This window comes from Haemaphysalis longicornis, unplaced genomic scaffold (assembly GCF_048455015.1).
Source record: "Haemaphysalis longicornis isolate Haplotype H1 unplaced genomic scaffold, Haemaphysalis longicornis Haplotype H1 scaffold_3, whole genome shotgun sequence".
Lineage (NCBI taxonomy): Eukaryota > Metazoa > Arthropoda > Arachnida > Ixodida > Ixodidae > Haemaphysalis > Haemaphysalis longicornis.
This window is the reverse complement of record NW_027526335.1, coordinates 81,295,236-81,312,329: the sequence shown is the minus strand read 5'-3', so window position 1 is coordinate 81,312,329 and position 17,094 is coordinate 81,295,236. Positions and strand designations below refer to the sequence as shown.

General features: G+C 53.3%; 1 protein-coding gene across 1 annotated transcript; it reads right to left on the bottom strand.

Annotated features, from left to right (window-relative positions):
• Nucleotides 1-5,206: 5,206 nt before the first annotated feature.
• On the bottom strand, nt 5,207-15,103 carry LOC144175293 (uncharacterized). Its single transcript, XM_077704379.1, has 3 exons — nt 15,034-15,103; nt 10,513-11,430; nt 5,207-8,976 (listed from the first exon to the last, which is right to left on the bottom strand). Exons 1-3 carry the CDS (start codon nt 15,101-15,103, stop codon nt 5,360-5,362), a joined length of 4,605 nt encoding a protein of 1,534 aa, XP_077560505.1. The 3' UTR covers nt 5,207-5,359.
• Nucleotides 15,104-17,094: the final 1,991 nt, after the last annotated feature.

The window sequence follows — 17,094 nt, the reverse complement described above, 5'->3', positions numbered from 1 at the left end:
CAAAATTAATCCGGAGCCCTCCACTACGGCGCGCCTCATCGCCTGCGTTGCGTCGGCGCGTTAAAACGCTACAATCAATCAATCAACCCTGACAAGTGAGCGCTAAGTGAGCTTCACCATCGTTTCGGGCTGTCGCGTGCGAGTGAGTGTGAGCGCCACTCGCTGTGAGCCCCACTCACCGCTCGCGTGATAGGTGAGCCCCGTTCACCACTTACGAGTACGAGCGCCTGTCACCGCTCGTGAATGGTGAGCGGCGCTCGTGAGTGGTACTGGCTGACACTAATCACGGTGCATTGCACTGAAGCTCACATTACACACTTTTTGCAAAAAAAAAGAAAAGGAAACGTTGTTACTCAGAAAAATATTTCAAGCATGTCTAGTGCAAAAATAGGATAAAATTAAAGATAATACTTAATAAATATTTACTCGAGAGAGGGTTTCAAAAAATATTCCCATGATACTTCTGCGTAAAATAACTATAATAAGAACACAGAAAAATTGTTTTAAGAAAGCTTGAAGAAAAATAAATCAATAAAACGGGAGAGAGAGAAAAAGTGAGGCAGAGAGAAAGCGAATTAACTTTACTACGAGCATCGTAATGGGTGGTGGGTTCCTCAGTACAGGACTCCATTAAACCATCCTGCTGCAACGGCCCTGTCGAACAGCAAACAATAATAGAAACGTCAAGAAACCTGTAATTGATTTCCACTCCATCAACTGTTTTTTCAGTCAATCCATTAGCACGTTAATGTCTCTTTGTACCGATATGCTCTTCAGTGAGTGAGAGAGAGAATACATTTTAATGAGGTCAAATGTGAGAGTGGAACCCAGTCCGGGAATTCATGCGTTGCCCTGGCTGTCTTGGCCCGCGTCACCAGGAGAGTCCGGCCCTCCGGTTGACAGCTGGTCAACAGCGTCTCCCACAGCTCAGGAAAGGAACGGGTGCAGAGGGGTGGTAGGGCTGGGTTGTAAGCGCATTCCACAATTCTAAGCTGGAGGGTACCTAATAGCTGTGGACAAAATTTGCATAGAGCGGTGTGCTGTGTGGGAAACAATAAATTCATTCGAACCGGGTGTACGTACGTCCCTGCTTGTAATTGTCGGAGTGTTATTGCCTGAGTTTCGCTGAGGGAAGGGTGAGGGCACGAGAATTTTTGTCTGGTGGTCCGGTAAAATTATGTAACGTGTGAGTAGTGGCATCGGAGCTGCGGTGAGCTCGGGGGCTTGGTGGGCCAGTTCGCAATCCTGTTGGTGGACGCAGTTGTTGCCCGCTTCAGAGGCGTGGGAAGGTGTCCAAATGATCGCCACTCGGTAAGGTAAGGTGGACGCTAGTGTTGAAGTACCCGTAGGGTCGTTGGTGCCGCCTTCCCTGAAAGGGAACTGCGGCAGGCTGCTTGAGAGTCAGTGATGATTACTCTGCTGTAGCATTGGGTGAGGGCTAAGGCAATGGCGAGTTCTTCGGCGTCTCGAGGGAGGTCGTCTGGATGGACGTGCATGCAATTAAAATGGTTTTTGGATGTTGTCACTACAACCATGGTTTTGATGTCAGCGTAGCTCACCGCGTCGGTGTAGGTCACGTCAGAGCGATTGCCATGTAAGCGTTCGTGGACTTGGCTGCGGGCGGTCCTGCTCTGGGGATGAAGGTCGGGGTTCATATAAGAGAGAGAGCGAAAAAAAAAAACTTTAATGAAGACCAGCGAGGTTAGCCGAGCCGTTGCGCTGGCTTTCTACGCTAGATGATTGAAGAAAAAGTGAAAGAAAGCAGAAGAAAAAAAAGTTACCGAGCTAGGCAAATAAACGAACGAGCTCACAGTTCATGTCGCCTGGTGGAACTCTCACAGCGACCCGCATTCTCCAAAAGACAGACCCTCCAAATCCCAAAATCGAGCTCATATGGGTCCCAGCGCACTCCAAAGTCGAGGGCAATGAGTTTTCCCATCAACAGGCCCGCGAAGCTACCCTCCTGGTCGAGGAGACTGCACAACAACCCATCACTGCGAAATACTCAGACACTACAGGGAGGGTAGGGCACGTCTCCCCCCACCTCAGCACTCATTCACTCGACAAGAACAATGCGTCTATCGACAAACTCAAGCCGGGTACTTTCCACACCCTCTATTTCAAAACAAAATTTACCCCGCGCGATAGGACGAGAATGCCCTTTTCTGCAAACGACTCGGCACACTCAGCCAGGCAATTGGAGAGTGCGACTTTTTTCACACCGTCCCCCCTCCCCTCCCCCCGGCCAGCACCGCTTTACTTGAGCGATGGCAGTCTTTGCTGCTCAGTCCCGCCCTACCAGACCCCACTGATCGCCAAGGACCTGGAGGCCCGAACAGCACATGAGCCTGTGAAGAGGGCCCCACTCCATCTGGAGCCTAACGGCGCCAGCATTTTCGGCTCAATAAAGTCCATTCTCTCCCTCTCTCGGGGTCAGGCATCGACTTTGTATACGGGAATACTTGTCGGGCGGGAGAATGTCGGAACTTTCGAGGAAGACGAGGATGGAGCTGCTACCGCGAGCTCAACGTAACGTACCCGGAAGAAGAATACGACTAGGCGAGATGGACAGCATATTACTAAGCTTCTTCAGGAGTGAAATCACAATAAGACTTGGCCAATCTGCCAGAGTGGGTACGCGCCATTCTTGTTCCGGATCCAACCATCCAACCATCCAACCAACCAAACATTTTTTTTTCGCGCTTACTTCGTTCAGGCACTCGATTCGGGACTGGAGGGCGTTTCCCTGTTTCAGATCATTGGGCAACATTTCTACCGGCCTTCTTATCGCCCATATTCTTCAGTAGGGGTCGTACCGAAATAAGTTTACGCTACTCGGCTGACGAAGTGGCCAGGGGGTTTGTTCTGCACAGGACCAGTTGATGCATTTCAGAACAAAGCGACCTGCCTGAGCGTGTGTGATTTGAAAAAGCTTGGTTGTCGATGTACTCATGGGGAGCCCGAGGGCTTGTTTAAATGCTTCCCGAATGATCCCGTTAAGTGCTTCAATGTCAGATTTGGTTAGGGCCATGTATGGGGCGACATAGGTGAGGCGAGAAATGACGAAAGCTTGAATTAGTCTCACTGCGTCTTTTTCTTTCATTCCTTACCAGAGCGACAGCAAGCCCTGGTGCAACGAGCTCTTCACGGCCTCCTTGACTTTGGAGGCTGAGACACACTGGTGTGCACAATAAAAGTTTATTAGATGCGGAGCGTCTTATGCTCGGGGGTATGTCCCGCGGCGTCGGCGGTGGTCCGGCGTCCGCACACCACCGTTTCTTGGCCAATCCCCCACGTGGGTACGTGCTATGGAAGAGGAACAACAACAGCAACTCCGGTTGTGCTTGCGCTTGACTCTGTGATTCTGGCCGACTCTAGCGCGGAAGTGCAAAGAACACTCATTGAACGCGCAGAGAAGGCCCTGTCGGCTATCCCGGGAGCTCCAGACTAGGGGATCCTTGCAAAAATAAAGTTTTCTTCTTCTTCTTCTTCTTCAGATGAAGTAGGATGGAAGCAGCAGCCCTGTCAGTGAGTGTGCTGACGCAATTAAGTGAGAGCATCAGCGCAAACACTAACAGCAATTACACCCAACTACAATCCACGCAACGTGTATCGATCTCGTCTTTACCAACTGCAACGGCGACGACTACATACAACCGCTGCTACGACATCCACTGACTGTGCACTTCAGCGACCATAAGGTCGTCATACTCAAAGTAAGAAGACGTGCAAACCTAAATAAAGACCTTTAGATACCACTTCAATCTCGTCTCACTCGCGTATACACGCATACAATAAGGAAAATTACACCCATCTCCCCGAAGGGAACCATGAGTAGGATATATGCGCATTACGGGGTTCACTACATTTCCACCAAATTTGGCTAACAAACATAATGGAAACGCAAACGGAACCCCCATGACGCTCCGCATCCTACTCATGATTCCCTTCGGGGAGATGGGTGTAATTTTTCCTCCTCCTCCTCCTCCTCGATTCCGGTTAGTGACCCGCCTAATCATATGCACGCCTTTATCGGACATATTGCATAATTTTGACGAGGCAAAGTCAGTGAGACGTCCGGGTGCCCATTCGTCCATGTGCTGATATGTCCGTGCACTGAAAGTCCGCGTGAAAAGAACCCAATAAAAACGTGTATTCAATTTCTTACGTTCCGTAGATTTTGATTGTGCTATAGTTGATTGTTTTTCTTCATCGAACGATTCGTTGTCACAGTTTTTATTCGAGAAATTGGTGGTGGTAAAGTCATTTCTTACAGCGGAGCTATACATTGTCCATTCGTATTTATTTATTCATTTATTTATCCATTTGCATGAGGCGTGGGCCTACATGCGGCAAATGGTGATGTCGCGAAACATCGCAGGCGCGCTTCCTTGGCCCGCCCACGTTCTACGTCTTCGCTCGCCATGCATACCTCGTGGTCCCCAGCAGTATTGTTCAGTGGAATACGCTTTGCGGTAAAGCGAAATTTCGCGGAAATTCCGCCTATACATAGACGCCTCTGAACAAAGACGCCTGCGCACAGTCAGTGTGAAGCTCGAGGTGGTGGCGTGTGATCTGGCGAGTGTGTAGCGCATGTGGGGGTACATAGATTCTCTCGTAGATTGCGAATTGCATATTTATTTGGCGTTTATAATAGCCTGTAGTTCAAGAGATGACAAGAGAGCCGGGTGCACTTAAAGCGGCACCGGCAGCCGCATTCTTACGGCTGTGCGTATTACTGCCGCGCAGAACTGTCAAGCTCGCTCGTGACTGTTTCGCCGCTAACCATTAGACCAGTAATAAACGTTGACCAATACATTTATAACAGTGCATTAGTATGGAGCTCGCACGACAACAAAGATCCCGGGGTAAGCTTTAGCCAATACACCTCCGCGGTCCTATGCTACGCGTTGCAGCCAATGAAAGGTTTAAGAGATGTTTCGCTGCAATGGACGCCAGACACCAGTTTGTTGCACAGTGGCCATTTCATGCTTTCGCATCAAACCATTGGCAGCATAAGTTACATGAAGCGGTTATGAAGTCACATTTATTGCGGTACACAAGCTTGACAATGAGGCAAAAGAAAAACAGAAAACAGTGAAGGGAAAATGACTGCCGCCCCAACTTTGGCATAACTCAAGTCGTCCGACAGGTTCCGACTCGTCCGTCGTTTTCAGGTACCGGCACTTTCCGGATGGCAGCTCATTCGTTCTCGAGGCGAGCATGTCGGCAGGTGCGGCGCCACGCCGGAGCGCAGTGTTGATGTCGAGCGCGCGCCGCCGGGGTTGTCTCCTCCTGCGGCAACAGAGCGTGACTGCGTGGGTCAGCTTCCTCCTTGACTCGCGCAAGCCTGCAGGCGTCACCAGACAACGCAGGTGCGACTTGGCCTCATACGGTAGCCCCTGCGGCATCGGAAAGCCCTTTGGAAGGTGCGGTCGTGTGCAAGCGCCATGTCGACGCGCTGGCTTGCGGGACTCTCCTTGCGCGCCAGGAACTCGCGGTAGACCCACTCGTCATCGTAAGTCTGGCAGGACGACTCGGCGTACGAGACGAAGAAGAGCCGCTCGGATGAAAAGCCCGGTGCATCGGCCAGCCGGTAGTCGCTCAGGTTGCCCCGCAGGGACTGCACGCGCGCCCGGAACTCGAGGTGCGCCACCGTTACAGCCACGTGCTCCAGCAGGTCGTCGGCCACGACGTCAGGCGGCTTCTGCATCGCCCCGCCGTCAAGGGGGTCGCGAAGAGCGGAATACTGCTTCTCGAAGCATGTCTGCAGGTCTTGGTAGTGGCCGCGCGCCTTGGGGGTCCACACGGACCGTTCGTCGGCGGTGCGGCCCAGAGCGGCCTCCAACAGCGCCTTGGCCAGCCGCACGCTCAAGCGCGTTCCTCGCAGTAGAGAGACGAAGGCAGACGGAGTCGGCCCGCCGAGGTTGGCGACCGCCGCCAGCGGAACGTGAAGCACACCCTTGACGTCCAACTCGATCCGGCGCGAGAAGAGGCTCCGAGGCTGTCGCGCGTCCTTGGAGTTCAAAATGGCCGACTTGACTCTGTATTCCACCGCACGCTGGTACAGTTCGAGGGCGCCCGAAATATTGCGCGGCAAAGGAAGAGCACCGTCGGGCAGCGAACCAGTCGATACAAGTTGCCGCGGGAATGGCATCTCGACGGAAGTTCTGTGCACTTTGTCGATCACCTTGGCCTTCATCCCGGGTTCCATCCAAGACAGCGAGCGAATGTTGTCGACTAGGCGCTGTTTTATTCCGCTCGTCAGCCGGCGAAGGCTGGTGATGTTGAAGCGTTTCTTGTAGGTGTGGTACCCCATCTCCAGAATCTGCGACGGCACGGCCCGTTCGGCCATCTGGAGGCAACTCCGCTCCCGCTGCCCAGCTGGGACTGCTCGGTCCCAGTTCGCGGGCGAGAAAGCCCGCAGGTGATCCAGTGCGTAAAAACCCAAGTAGTTGAGAGCAGACCGTGGCGATACAGCGGTCATCGTCCGGTTAAGTTCCCTCCCATACTTGGACGATTTTATCTTAATGAGGACGTTCTTCTTTTTCAAGTCGATGAGATCGCCCATCGCAGCGTCGAGGAATTCCTTGAAGGGTGTTTCTGGTGCCAATGCGGAAGCTCTGCCCTTAGCCGAGTTAAGGTTCACTAGTCGGAGGACGAAGTTGAGCACTTCCACTGCCCTCGTCGCGGTTTCGTTCTCCTCCGGTGCGAGGAAGCTTACGGTATCCTCCACCCTCCGCAGAAACGCAGTTGTCGTGGCGTTAAACCGGAAGTCGCGGAGGGACATCGGTGTCTCCGCGTGTCCGATCACGATTGTCAGCGTCGGACCTGCGCCGTGGAGCACGCGCACGCTCAGTAATGCGGCCAAGTCGAGCAGCCGCGCCAGCCGTCCGGCAGAGTGCCACGGGTTCGTCATCGGCGGCACCTCACGAAATGGCCATCCCGCCAACCCTGACGCGTTGAGGACGTCGTAAAAAGGTATCGTGCCCATGTTGTCTACAGCCAGCGCGTCCATACAGCTCTTCCAAATAACCGATGCCAGTTTTCTGTCTGTTCCTTGATGAATGTGTTTCCAGACGCCGTTTTGGATGTCCTGTAAGGCCACATCGTCCGCAGAGCGCATCGCAACGGGGTTGTGCGCCCACCGGCGTGAGCATACGTAGTTGTAAAAACTGTCGCACGGCGCGCCGGCTAGCACTTGTGACAGCCGGGTCGCTTCTAACTTGCAGTCGTGCGCGCGACACAGCTGATAACCACGAATGACCAGAGACGAGGCGACTCCCGATAAGTTGAACGATCCCGGCGGGGCGTGCATCACTGCACCGTCCTCTAGCACCTCTTGCTCTTCCTGACCCCTGCTGTCTCTGTACCGGTTGTACTGGCCGACGAGCGCGATAACGCAGGCCGCTATGCCCAGTCCGAAGATGACAGTGAGCACGAGGTTCTGGCCGTTGTTGCCGCGCGCGTTGTACGGCGCCATCCAGGGATTGTCGTAGGGTGACTTGCCGGCGTCGCCGTAACCCGCTGGAGGCGCGGCTACGGTGCGCGTAGATGTCGACAGGGATGAGGAATAGCTGCCGGGCTGGTGGCTGACTGTGTATTCGACCGCCACGCTACTGCTACTGCTCGACCCGCTGCCTTGCACGTTGCCTGGGTACGCGTTCAACTGAGGCGCCGAGGCTGTGCCCGGTGGCGCTTGTACCTCAACAGTGACCGTGTTCCCGTCTCCCGGCCAGCCGGGGCCCGGTATTCCCGTGAACGAAGGCAACGGCTGCATCATGGAGCCGGCCACTTGAATACCTGCCGGCGGTCCGTAACCTGTTACGTATCGCGGAAATTGCGGCAGGGGGCGCTCAAAGGAGCGCATGTAGTGCATGGGCGGTGGCCCGTAGGGATCGCTATGGTATCCAGCGTACATGGGGCGCCCAGGTCTCCGCGGGAAGTCATAGTCGTCGTAATAGTGCCGCCGACGCTTTCGGCGGTGAGACCCGCGAGAACTGGACCTCCGACGGCCCCGCCGCCGCGACGGGCGCCTGGAGCCGGACCGTCGCCGCCGACTGCGTGACCGTGAGCGATACCGTGGCCGGTCGTCGTAGGCGGGCGCCTCGACGTCGTTGCAGTCGAGGCACCGCGACATGCTGTGCTGCACCGTCACCATTTCTGCGAACGCGTTGACTTCACCGCCGGGCAGTTCCTGCTGCACCGTCGGCATTTGGTATCCATACGGTGACTGCGGCCCCATTGATTGATGCACGCTTGCACTCAGACTTGACGTCGAACTGTCTTCGCTGAGAACGACGTGGGTGATGATCCGGTACCTGTCGACGCTGCTGCTGCTGCTGCTGTCATAGTCGTCGTAATAACTCGAACGATAATGGCGGCGCTCGCGACTATGCGCTGGAATGTACGCCGCCTGCCGGTAATGGCGGTGCGTGGTACCGCGCGTGTCGGTGGAAGGCGGGGAGGACGTCGTATAGCTAACTCTGACCATGGGCAAGCCGGCGCCGACGGCGGCGGGTTTAGACACCGCTGGAGACGGCGTTTTGGCGTCGCCGACTTTGGGCGGCGATGCCGCCGTTGACGAACTACTTTCGTCACTTTTTGACTTCTTTTTCTTGGACTTCTTTTTTTTCTTGCTCTTTTTGGATTTCTTTTTCTTCGATTTCTTTTTCTTGGACTTCTTTTTTTTCTTGCTCTTTTTGGATTTCTTTTTCTTTTTCTTTGACTTTTTCTTCTTCTTCTTCTTTTTCTTTTTCTTCTTCTTTTTCTTCTTCTTCTTCGCGTCATCTTCCACGACGTAAACGGCGATTGATGAGCCGAGTGGGTCACCAGCACTAAGTATGGCCGCCTTAGTGTCCTCGTCCAGTGTGCTTTGAACCAGTCCAGTTGGCGAAACCACCTTCAGGCGGGTGGAACGCAGGTAAGCAACGTTGCGCCTGTTCACAGCGATTCCAGCGTGAGAACCCGGAGACACTCTTTGTGCACCGACATTTGCGGGAACTGAAAGACCTCTCTTTTCGGTGGACTGTCTCCACATTACCAAACGGGACGACTTTCGAGACATCCCCGACCTTCCGGAACGCGTGGAGCGCGAAGACACCGGCCTCGTACACTTGCTGGAACTAGACGTGCTTGAACTAGATGTGTCAGAACTGGAACTAGACGTTTCAGAACTCGACAGCTCTTCCTGGCGCGCCGAGTACAGGTCGCTTTGAACGTCGTCGTGTTTCACTTGGAAACAGTCGTGAGCCTCAACGCTGGCCTCAGCTTCAGGTACTTCGGATAGTTGCACTTCGCCAACATTTACGCCAGTTTTATCCTCCTTCAAAAATTCCCCCCTCTCCTGGCTTCCTGCCGTATCGCCCGGCACGCAAACCTTACTGCTAGCGCGAAGTTCAGTGTCTACGGGCTCGTTGGCGTCTCGGGCGCTGGTTGGTGATGTCGCGCCACCCTCTGTAAACTCAGGCGGAGCTCGTAGAGAAATTTGAACTGTGGGGCTTGCTCTTCGATCACAGCCGTTGGCGACGGAAGCCACTGCTGTAAGACTGGGGTGTGAAGGTGAGCCCTGCGATATCGCAATGAAACGTTCCTCAGCAACCACGCTGTTCGTGCCTTCTAATGCTTCATTGCAAGTGGAGTAGCCGCTACGAGGAATTGCCACCTCGTCAGCAGACCCTGTTCTGTCTGTGAGCGGCGCGTTCTCGTTCTCAGCGCCGAGCTTCATTTCCAACCCGTGGTGGAAAGCGACGGGTCTGACAGGCAACTGCCCTTCTGGCTCCTGCTGCTGCGGTGGTGAATCCAGGCGACAACTGTCCTGAACAGATTGCCCCTCTACTGCTCCAGACTGCGATTCCGGCGCCCTCCGCGCAACTCCGGGTTCTCCGTGCTCTCTCGTATACTGTCCCCTAGCAGCGCCTCTCTCGTTTGGAAACGCTCTTTCGTGCGGCCGTATTTCACCCTGTTGTACATAGTAAATATTTAAAGCTTCTTGGCGCCTTTTTCGTTGAGGTTTACTTTCCTTCAGTTGCAGTTGTTCGTGGCCCATTTCGGCTTTCTCGTGGTCTGCCCTCAATCGCTCTTTCTGTGTCATCGCGTATTTTCCAGATGTATGAACGCCCGCGAGGCACTCCTGGGGTCTGTCTTCCTGCCCTTGCAGTTCCTCCCTGCACGGGAGCGTTTTTTCGTCCGTATCCGACATTTTTCTTAGGCAGGCCATTACCTCATCTTCGTACGCTTCGTAGAAGCCCCGCGTGCTTTCATGCCTTTGACTATCGTCTTCTGTTTCCAGAGGTTCGCGTTGAGGCCTCGATGTTTCTTCGTTTTCACGTCGCAGCGGGGCCTGCAGATGTACCTGCTCCCTTTCGTACCCCTGGCCTACTTCCAAGGCACTTTCGTCCCCTTGTTCCGGCATTTGTTCCCCGTGGCGTCTGTGCATTCCTTGTTCCTCTGCCATTTTTAGAAGACAGGCTTGTACCTCCGTTTCATACGCTGTATAAAAGTCTTGGATACTTTGACATGCCGTGCTCTCCGGTTGTGGCTCCGTTGAGCTCGGAGCGTCTCTGTGGCCTGGCCGCAATAGTAGCTCCCTCTCATATTGTTGACCCTTATGCGAGATGTCTTCGTGCTCCTGCTTTTGCAGTTCCTTCTCTTGTCCTGTGAGCATTTCTTGCTGAGCCTGGGCCATTTTGCTAAGGCAGGCTCTCACCTCCATTTCGTACGCCTCATCGAAATCTCCGCGGAAGTTTTCCTTCCGTTGACCCGGCTTGTCTCCTTCCGCCTTTCCTCGTAACTGCTGTTCGTATGCCTCGTTGCGGGCGTTCTCCAAAGCGTCACACTCATGTTGGAACGACGAGTGGCATTGCTCTTTGCTACTGCTGAGCCTCTGGAAGCTGGGGGCTTGCTTGGCCTCAGGCGATGCCGTTTCCTCGACGAACACATTTGCCGGCTGCATGACACCCGCTGTCTCTCCGGTGGCCGCTGTATCCGCGGCCCCAGAGTTCTTTGGAGAACTCGGCGCTGAACGTGCTCGGGGAACAAACGTTTCCGCGGTAGCAGGCAGTAACTTCCCCACCGACTCCCAAAAGACCGGGAACACCGTCTTGGACCCCTCGTCGGTCGAAGGGAAGGTTGATGCGCTTGAAGAGATGGTCGTTCCAGCCGTCGCCGCCATACCGCCGCCACCGTCTTCATCCTCATCGTCGCTCGACTTCCGCTCGCCTCTCCTGCACGGCGCGGCGCCACCGCCGCCAGGGTCTTCTGGCAATGGGTCGGCTGCACGCTTCTTGCTGCCCGACGAGTGCACCGGCTCGAGCTCCTCGACTGAACTGCGGTCTTTCTTCAAATTTGGCTCATGGACGGCTCGTTCGGAGGACAGCTTTCTGCTCGCTTCGGTAACCTGCTCTCCCCGGAACCGATCGTCCTTGTCTCCTGCGGATGCACACAGCGAGACACACTGGTCACAAACACCCGTAAACGCAATTCTTGCAGAGTAAACGTGAAACTGAAGCGCTACCCACTGCCAATTCTTTTTCTCACGCGCTCATCCGTTCTCTTGCGGGCTACTACCCTTCTCAGCCGATATTCGGTTCAAGGACTAGTTTGACACAAAGCTGCTATCTCGTTGTGCACTTTAGTAAACAGCCGTACATTAATGTAGACCCCCCTGGGTTCTTCAACGCGCATTATGTCTTCGCATTATGTCTTTGTTTAACGTCTCCAACCGAAGGGCACCCCCCCCCCCCCAAGACCAGAAATCGAACCTGTAGCCTTGCGCCTAATAGGACAATGCGTTATGGAAGCCTTTCAATGTCCTCTACCGTATGCCCGTATGCCATAACTTTTTAAGGGGGACCCAGTTGCAGTGTTTTTGTGGCGCACGTATGCGCACAGCATATCAAACTGAGATTTTAAAGATATGAGTGGGGACTCCATGGGGTTTTGCGCCACCGTTCGCCTGTGATAAGAAATCTGTAAAGGGTGTTTGAATGCAAGTTCGCGTATAAATAAGGAGTACACGGTTGGGCTGAATGTAATGAGGAGAGTTTTGTGCTGTAAAGGGTGTTTCACTGCAAGTAAGCTAGTAATGAAAGAAAGCCAACTTCATGAAGGAGGACCAAGGAGGACACAGTAAATGTGAATTAAAGGGAAGTTCGGTGATGTAAATGTAAAGATTGGTTCACACAAAGAAGCCGCATGGTAGAAGACAACATCATGCTGCGGAATGTAAACGAAAACAAAGTGCGGCGTTTTAAGGATGCTTCCTTGCGAAGAATTACTTAATGAATACGATGAACGAAAGCCGACTTCAAAATATTTCCAGATAGAATCGAATGTGAACCAAAAACAGGATGAACAGGGTAAGGATGCTTAACTGAGAGGATTCACGTAATAAAGCAAAAATTACCCCACCTTCCCGCGAGGGGAACCCTGTGGAGATGCGACGCATCTTGGGGGTTCACTTGGTGTTTCCGTTGGGTTGATTCTCTAATTGCGTGAAACGTGCGAGGAACGCGTATGATGTATTCTTTATTTAACACGCGGCGTAACGTTGACGAAGTTACGAAGTTCAATATCTGCTGCTCGCTTCAACCGTTTGCGTTCGGTATCACGTTTACGAAGTTCGGAATCGGCTGCTCGCTTCAATCGTTTGCGTTCAGCATCACGTTCACGCCGCCTCGCAGCCTTGTCTTTTGTTCCAGCCTTGTTCCTGTTATCACAGTGATCGGTGCTTGTTACGGTTGCGCGGGCGATAGCAGAATTGTTAGGCTCCATTCAACGCATCGATGGAAATCGGAACGCCGGGGCTGGAACGACCGCGGCTATGACGCAACGTGGCGCGGCTATGACGCAACACAATCCAACACAATCCACTTTAATCCAATCCAATCAAATCCAAGCCAAGCCAATCCAATCCAATCCAATGCCCCTCGCGAGAGAGTGTTCGCTATCGGAGAGGAGAGGGTGTGAGCAACGGAGAGCGCAGCTCGCGCTGCGAGGAGAATGGGGGAGGCGTGTGGACGGACAACAACAACGCCGTATGGAGGGACAAGGCGAGTGAATGAGATGCAGTCGCATCTAAAAAACCTAATCGAGGTGGGAAGATATGACTGCTTGTGCACCAAAAGCAAGCTCGATAGTTTAGGGGCGCAATAAAATTGTAGGCAGTGGTGGCGAGGACCGCCTCAAATGGGGCTTCGACCAGTTGTAGATGTCTTTCATGGCCCGCATACTAGGTTTATTTCAGAACGCATATAAGCGATTTCTCAGCCGATTGAATTGGAGAAGGAGCGTGAAAGAGCGAACGGGGAGCATAGAGAATGAATGGCGTCGATGGCGAAGACAGCTCAAGGAAAAAATGGCTGCGGCCGCGTTTCTGTTGGAGGCGAAAAGCAAAAACGCCCGTGTGTACGAGATTTCGGCGCACGATAAAGATCCCCAGGTGGTCAAAATTAATCCGGAGCCCTCCACTACGGCGCGCCTCATCGCCTGCGTTGCGTCGGCGCGTTAAACCCCTCAATCAATCAAGCAACGAAAGAAGTTCTTTACCCGAAAAAAAAAGCAAAGTGTAGTGACAAACCCGTTTCGCGCTGCGCTGACGTAGATCAATCAAAACTGTAGGCCCCACTACAGTCGCCCAGTCATGCTTTTTGGGGATACCGAGGTTTAGCTGCACGTGAGATAAAAAGGGGTATTTAAAAACTTGTCCCCGGCTAACACAACAATAATGTGCCACTTTCCTTATTCCTTCACGCGGTTTTTGAGTCACGCGTTAAAATAGACAGAGTTTGGACACGTAACGTAGTGTCATGTTTAGACACTACGTGTCGCGACCTTTTAGACCAGAAATTTTAGTGCAAAATTAAAATTATTTCAGCCTTGTTATTTAGAAATTCCTTGCGGTTACCCCAGTATATAAAACGTTGGCTTTCATATGACCTATAGACGACATGCACTTCACAAAAATGGGTTGTCTGTCCCTTTAAAAGCGTTAAGAGCCACGCTATAAACTCTTTCGCTTTCCTTCTCTGGATCTTTCCGCTATCATAGCCATTCATTTTTTGCTGTGACTCCGCGTTCGCTTTCAGCTCATTCAGCTGCGCGGGAGTGTGTAAAGTGCAGGCCTCCGCTGCTACCCGACTTGGCTGCTCCACCTTCTGAGTCGCTACCGACAGTGATACAGCTCCTACGGTACAAAAAAGAAGAAAAGAAAGACCGCCTAAAGGCCCTCGTCCAAACGGCTTTTTATCTGCTCTGCCGGCGCCTCCAAGATCAGCCGACATTTTGATAAATATTTTTCCAACGCTAGCCTAACCCCAGAGACATACTGTAAATGGTACTCCCCATCCCTACCGGATCGCCCATGGGTACATATGGGCAGGGATGGGTACAGCCCATCCCTGCCACAAACACCCTACCTTCTATTCCCTTGTTCCCGCACTTGACCTTGAGTCCTCCAGCCAAAATAAATGCTATCTCTTCCCTCTCAGTCTTTCATCTCCCCTCCACTGCCTCCCGTTCGCTGGGTTACGACGTCGCCTATAGGAAGGGGCGCTTAAGAGCCGCGCTTTAAAGAAATCCTGGTGTGTACTCAACACCGTACAGATCTAGGAAATTCAAAAGACCGCTAAGAGCACGCTCTATAAGACGAAGCGTTCAAAGATCAGTGCACGTAGTTACCACGGTACGAACCGAAGCTTTTGTACGCTCCCTGCTCTCTATCACTGTCCTGGGCTTCACGCTCACTAATTTTACCTCTGGCGCGCGGCACGACAAAATCACGGGGAGATTACCCGCATCGTCTAGTTGGCTCAATGCTCTGAGGCGCTATGCCACGCAATGTCTGCGTCAGTGTGCGACCCCTGTACACACTATCTCTCTTACCTGAAACCTACTCCTCCATCTCTCATCAACTCCGCCTTCCTTCTTGGACGTCCAACAGCAGGTTCTGCGTCCCGACCCACGCGCTGACCGCTCATGGCAGCCATCGCAAGCTAGCACCCGCAGACATTGCGAATTGGAAACACAATTTACCGGCGTGGTCGCGGATCCGGTAGTCGTCTTCACCGGAGTCTGGCGACACCGGTGGCTCCTCGTCAGCCATCGTTGCTGCCAAGGGGCCGCCCTGGACGCCCTCGTAACCACGTCTCGTAAACAGCTGCCGAACGAAGCGGCAGAGCTCGGGCTGCTTGTTCTGCTTCCTCTTCTTCAACCCATTTTTTTATCCGCTCGTGCCCAAGCGCGCTGGGCACAGCGTCTTCCTTATCAATCGTCCTACAGTCCTGCCAACGACGCGTGGTCGAAGTGGAACGGGCAGGTCCACCCTTCGCCTGGCATCTCTTCTTTTTGAAACGAAGCTTCAACGTCCTCACTGATGCCGTTGTACGCCAATACACTCCGCAAGAAAGCCAACTTCCCCTGAAGATGATGATGAACGATTGTGGGTGAAGTGAAAAAAAAACGCTTCCCGTGTCCGGAATCTAACTTGGGTCGGTCTCTCGCGTTATGAAGCCGGCGTCTATGCGATTGCTCCATATCAACACGGTCGGAGGGAACGCTAAGCAGCAGGTACCGATTCGCGCCGTACATCCCAAACCCAAACGCCAGGCTTACGGAGTCAACGCACGAGAGTTGCTGTGGGTATTCTATAAAAGGGATGCGTACCTTGAGAGTAGCACATACTCGCCGTGTTGGATTGTCCAACCAAAGAATCCGTCACGACAAAGCTTCGCGTTCAACCTTCATCGGGGCTGGGTGCCCTTGATCTGTATTTAGGGGTCGGAGCTAAGCAAACAGTTCTCCCACTGCTCCTCACTGGTAATTCGTAGGCATGCTCGTACATTTCGTGGCTGAAGCCCAAATCACGTAAGTGAGTGTGGTTCGCTGCAGGGCGCACCACTTGCATTGATCATTGTAGAGGTCGGGATAAATGGGGCTGAATAATGCAAGATTGGGGAATGCATTAGCATGTAGTTGACGCCAGGCTGCAGATTGACGTCTGTTGAGCGTGGGATGCACTGCGGGATATTTCTGGCGCTCCATGCGATACTGTTGAGCAATGTCCCGGTAGGCCTGCAGCCTGTCCCTAGCCCCTGGTCCGATCCAGCTGCGTCGTCAGCGCAATCCCGGCAGCTGAAACCTCGGGCCGCCTCATTTTCTAGCTCGCTGCCTGGGAAAGATGCATGGGCCGGTGTCCAGATTATTTGCACATTGCGCATACGAGCGGCTTGCGCTCAAGGGCCGCAGGCCGCTATCTCAGGGGGAGGAATTCAGGAAAGCTCCCACTTTCCCTTCCTCCTTTCACCCAGTTCTGGGCAAAATAAAGTCTTTATCATAATCATCCTGGATGACCTTCGGGCATGGATGTCCTCGACGCTGCGAGAACGTTTTGAACATTTTTTTCTGGGGCGTGTTCATGTGCTTTTCGGCTGCATCGATGGCAGCGGCTGCTGCTGCTGCTGCTGAAAAACTCCCACCTCCCCTCGCGGGAACCCCTGTGTAGATGCGACGCATAGGGGGTTCCGTTGTTATTTCCGTTAGATTGATTCTTCCATCGCGTGAAACATGCCGTGAACCCCCCGCCGCGGCTATGACGCAACACAATCCAACACAATCCACTTTAATCCAATCCAATCCAATGCCCCTCGCGAGAGAGTGTTCGCTATCGGAGAGGAGAGGGGGTGAGCGGCGGAGAGCGCAGCTGGCGCGGCGAGGAGAATGGGGGAGGGGCGGACAACGCCGCCGACGACGACGACCACGCCGGAGGGAATCCGGTATAGGAATATTTTCCCTTTCCCTTAACTGGTCCTTTTCGGTTCGTCTGGTTGATTTTATCCCGATATTCTTCGCGGAATTCCTGGCAATTGTCCTGGCGCTACGAAAGCTGGATGTATCAATTGCATCTCCAATCATAATTTCTGATTCTTTTTCTGTATGCTTAGCCCTTTCTTCCCCTAAAGACACTCCTCTTCTGCGGACGTTTCGGTCACTCCTGCCACCTCACTTCACTGAAATTAACCTTCTTTGGGTTCCTGGTCATGCGGGGATCACATTCAACGAGACAGCCGACTCTCTAGCAAGGATAGCACTTTCAGG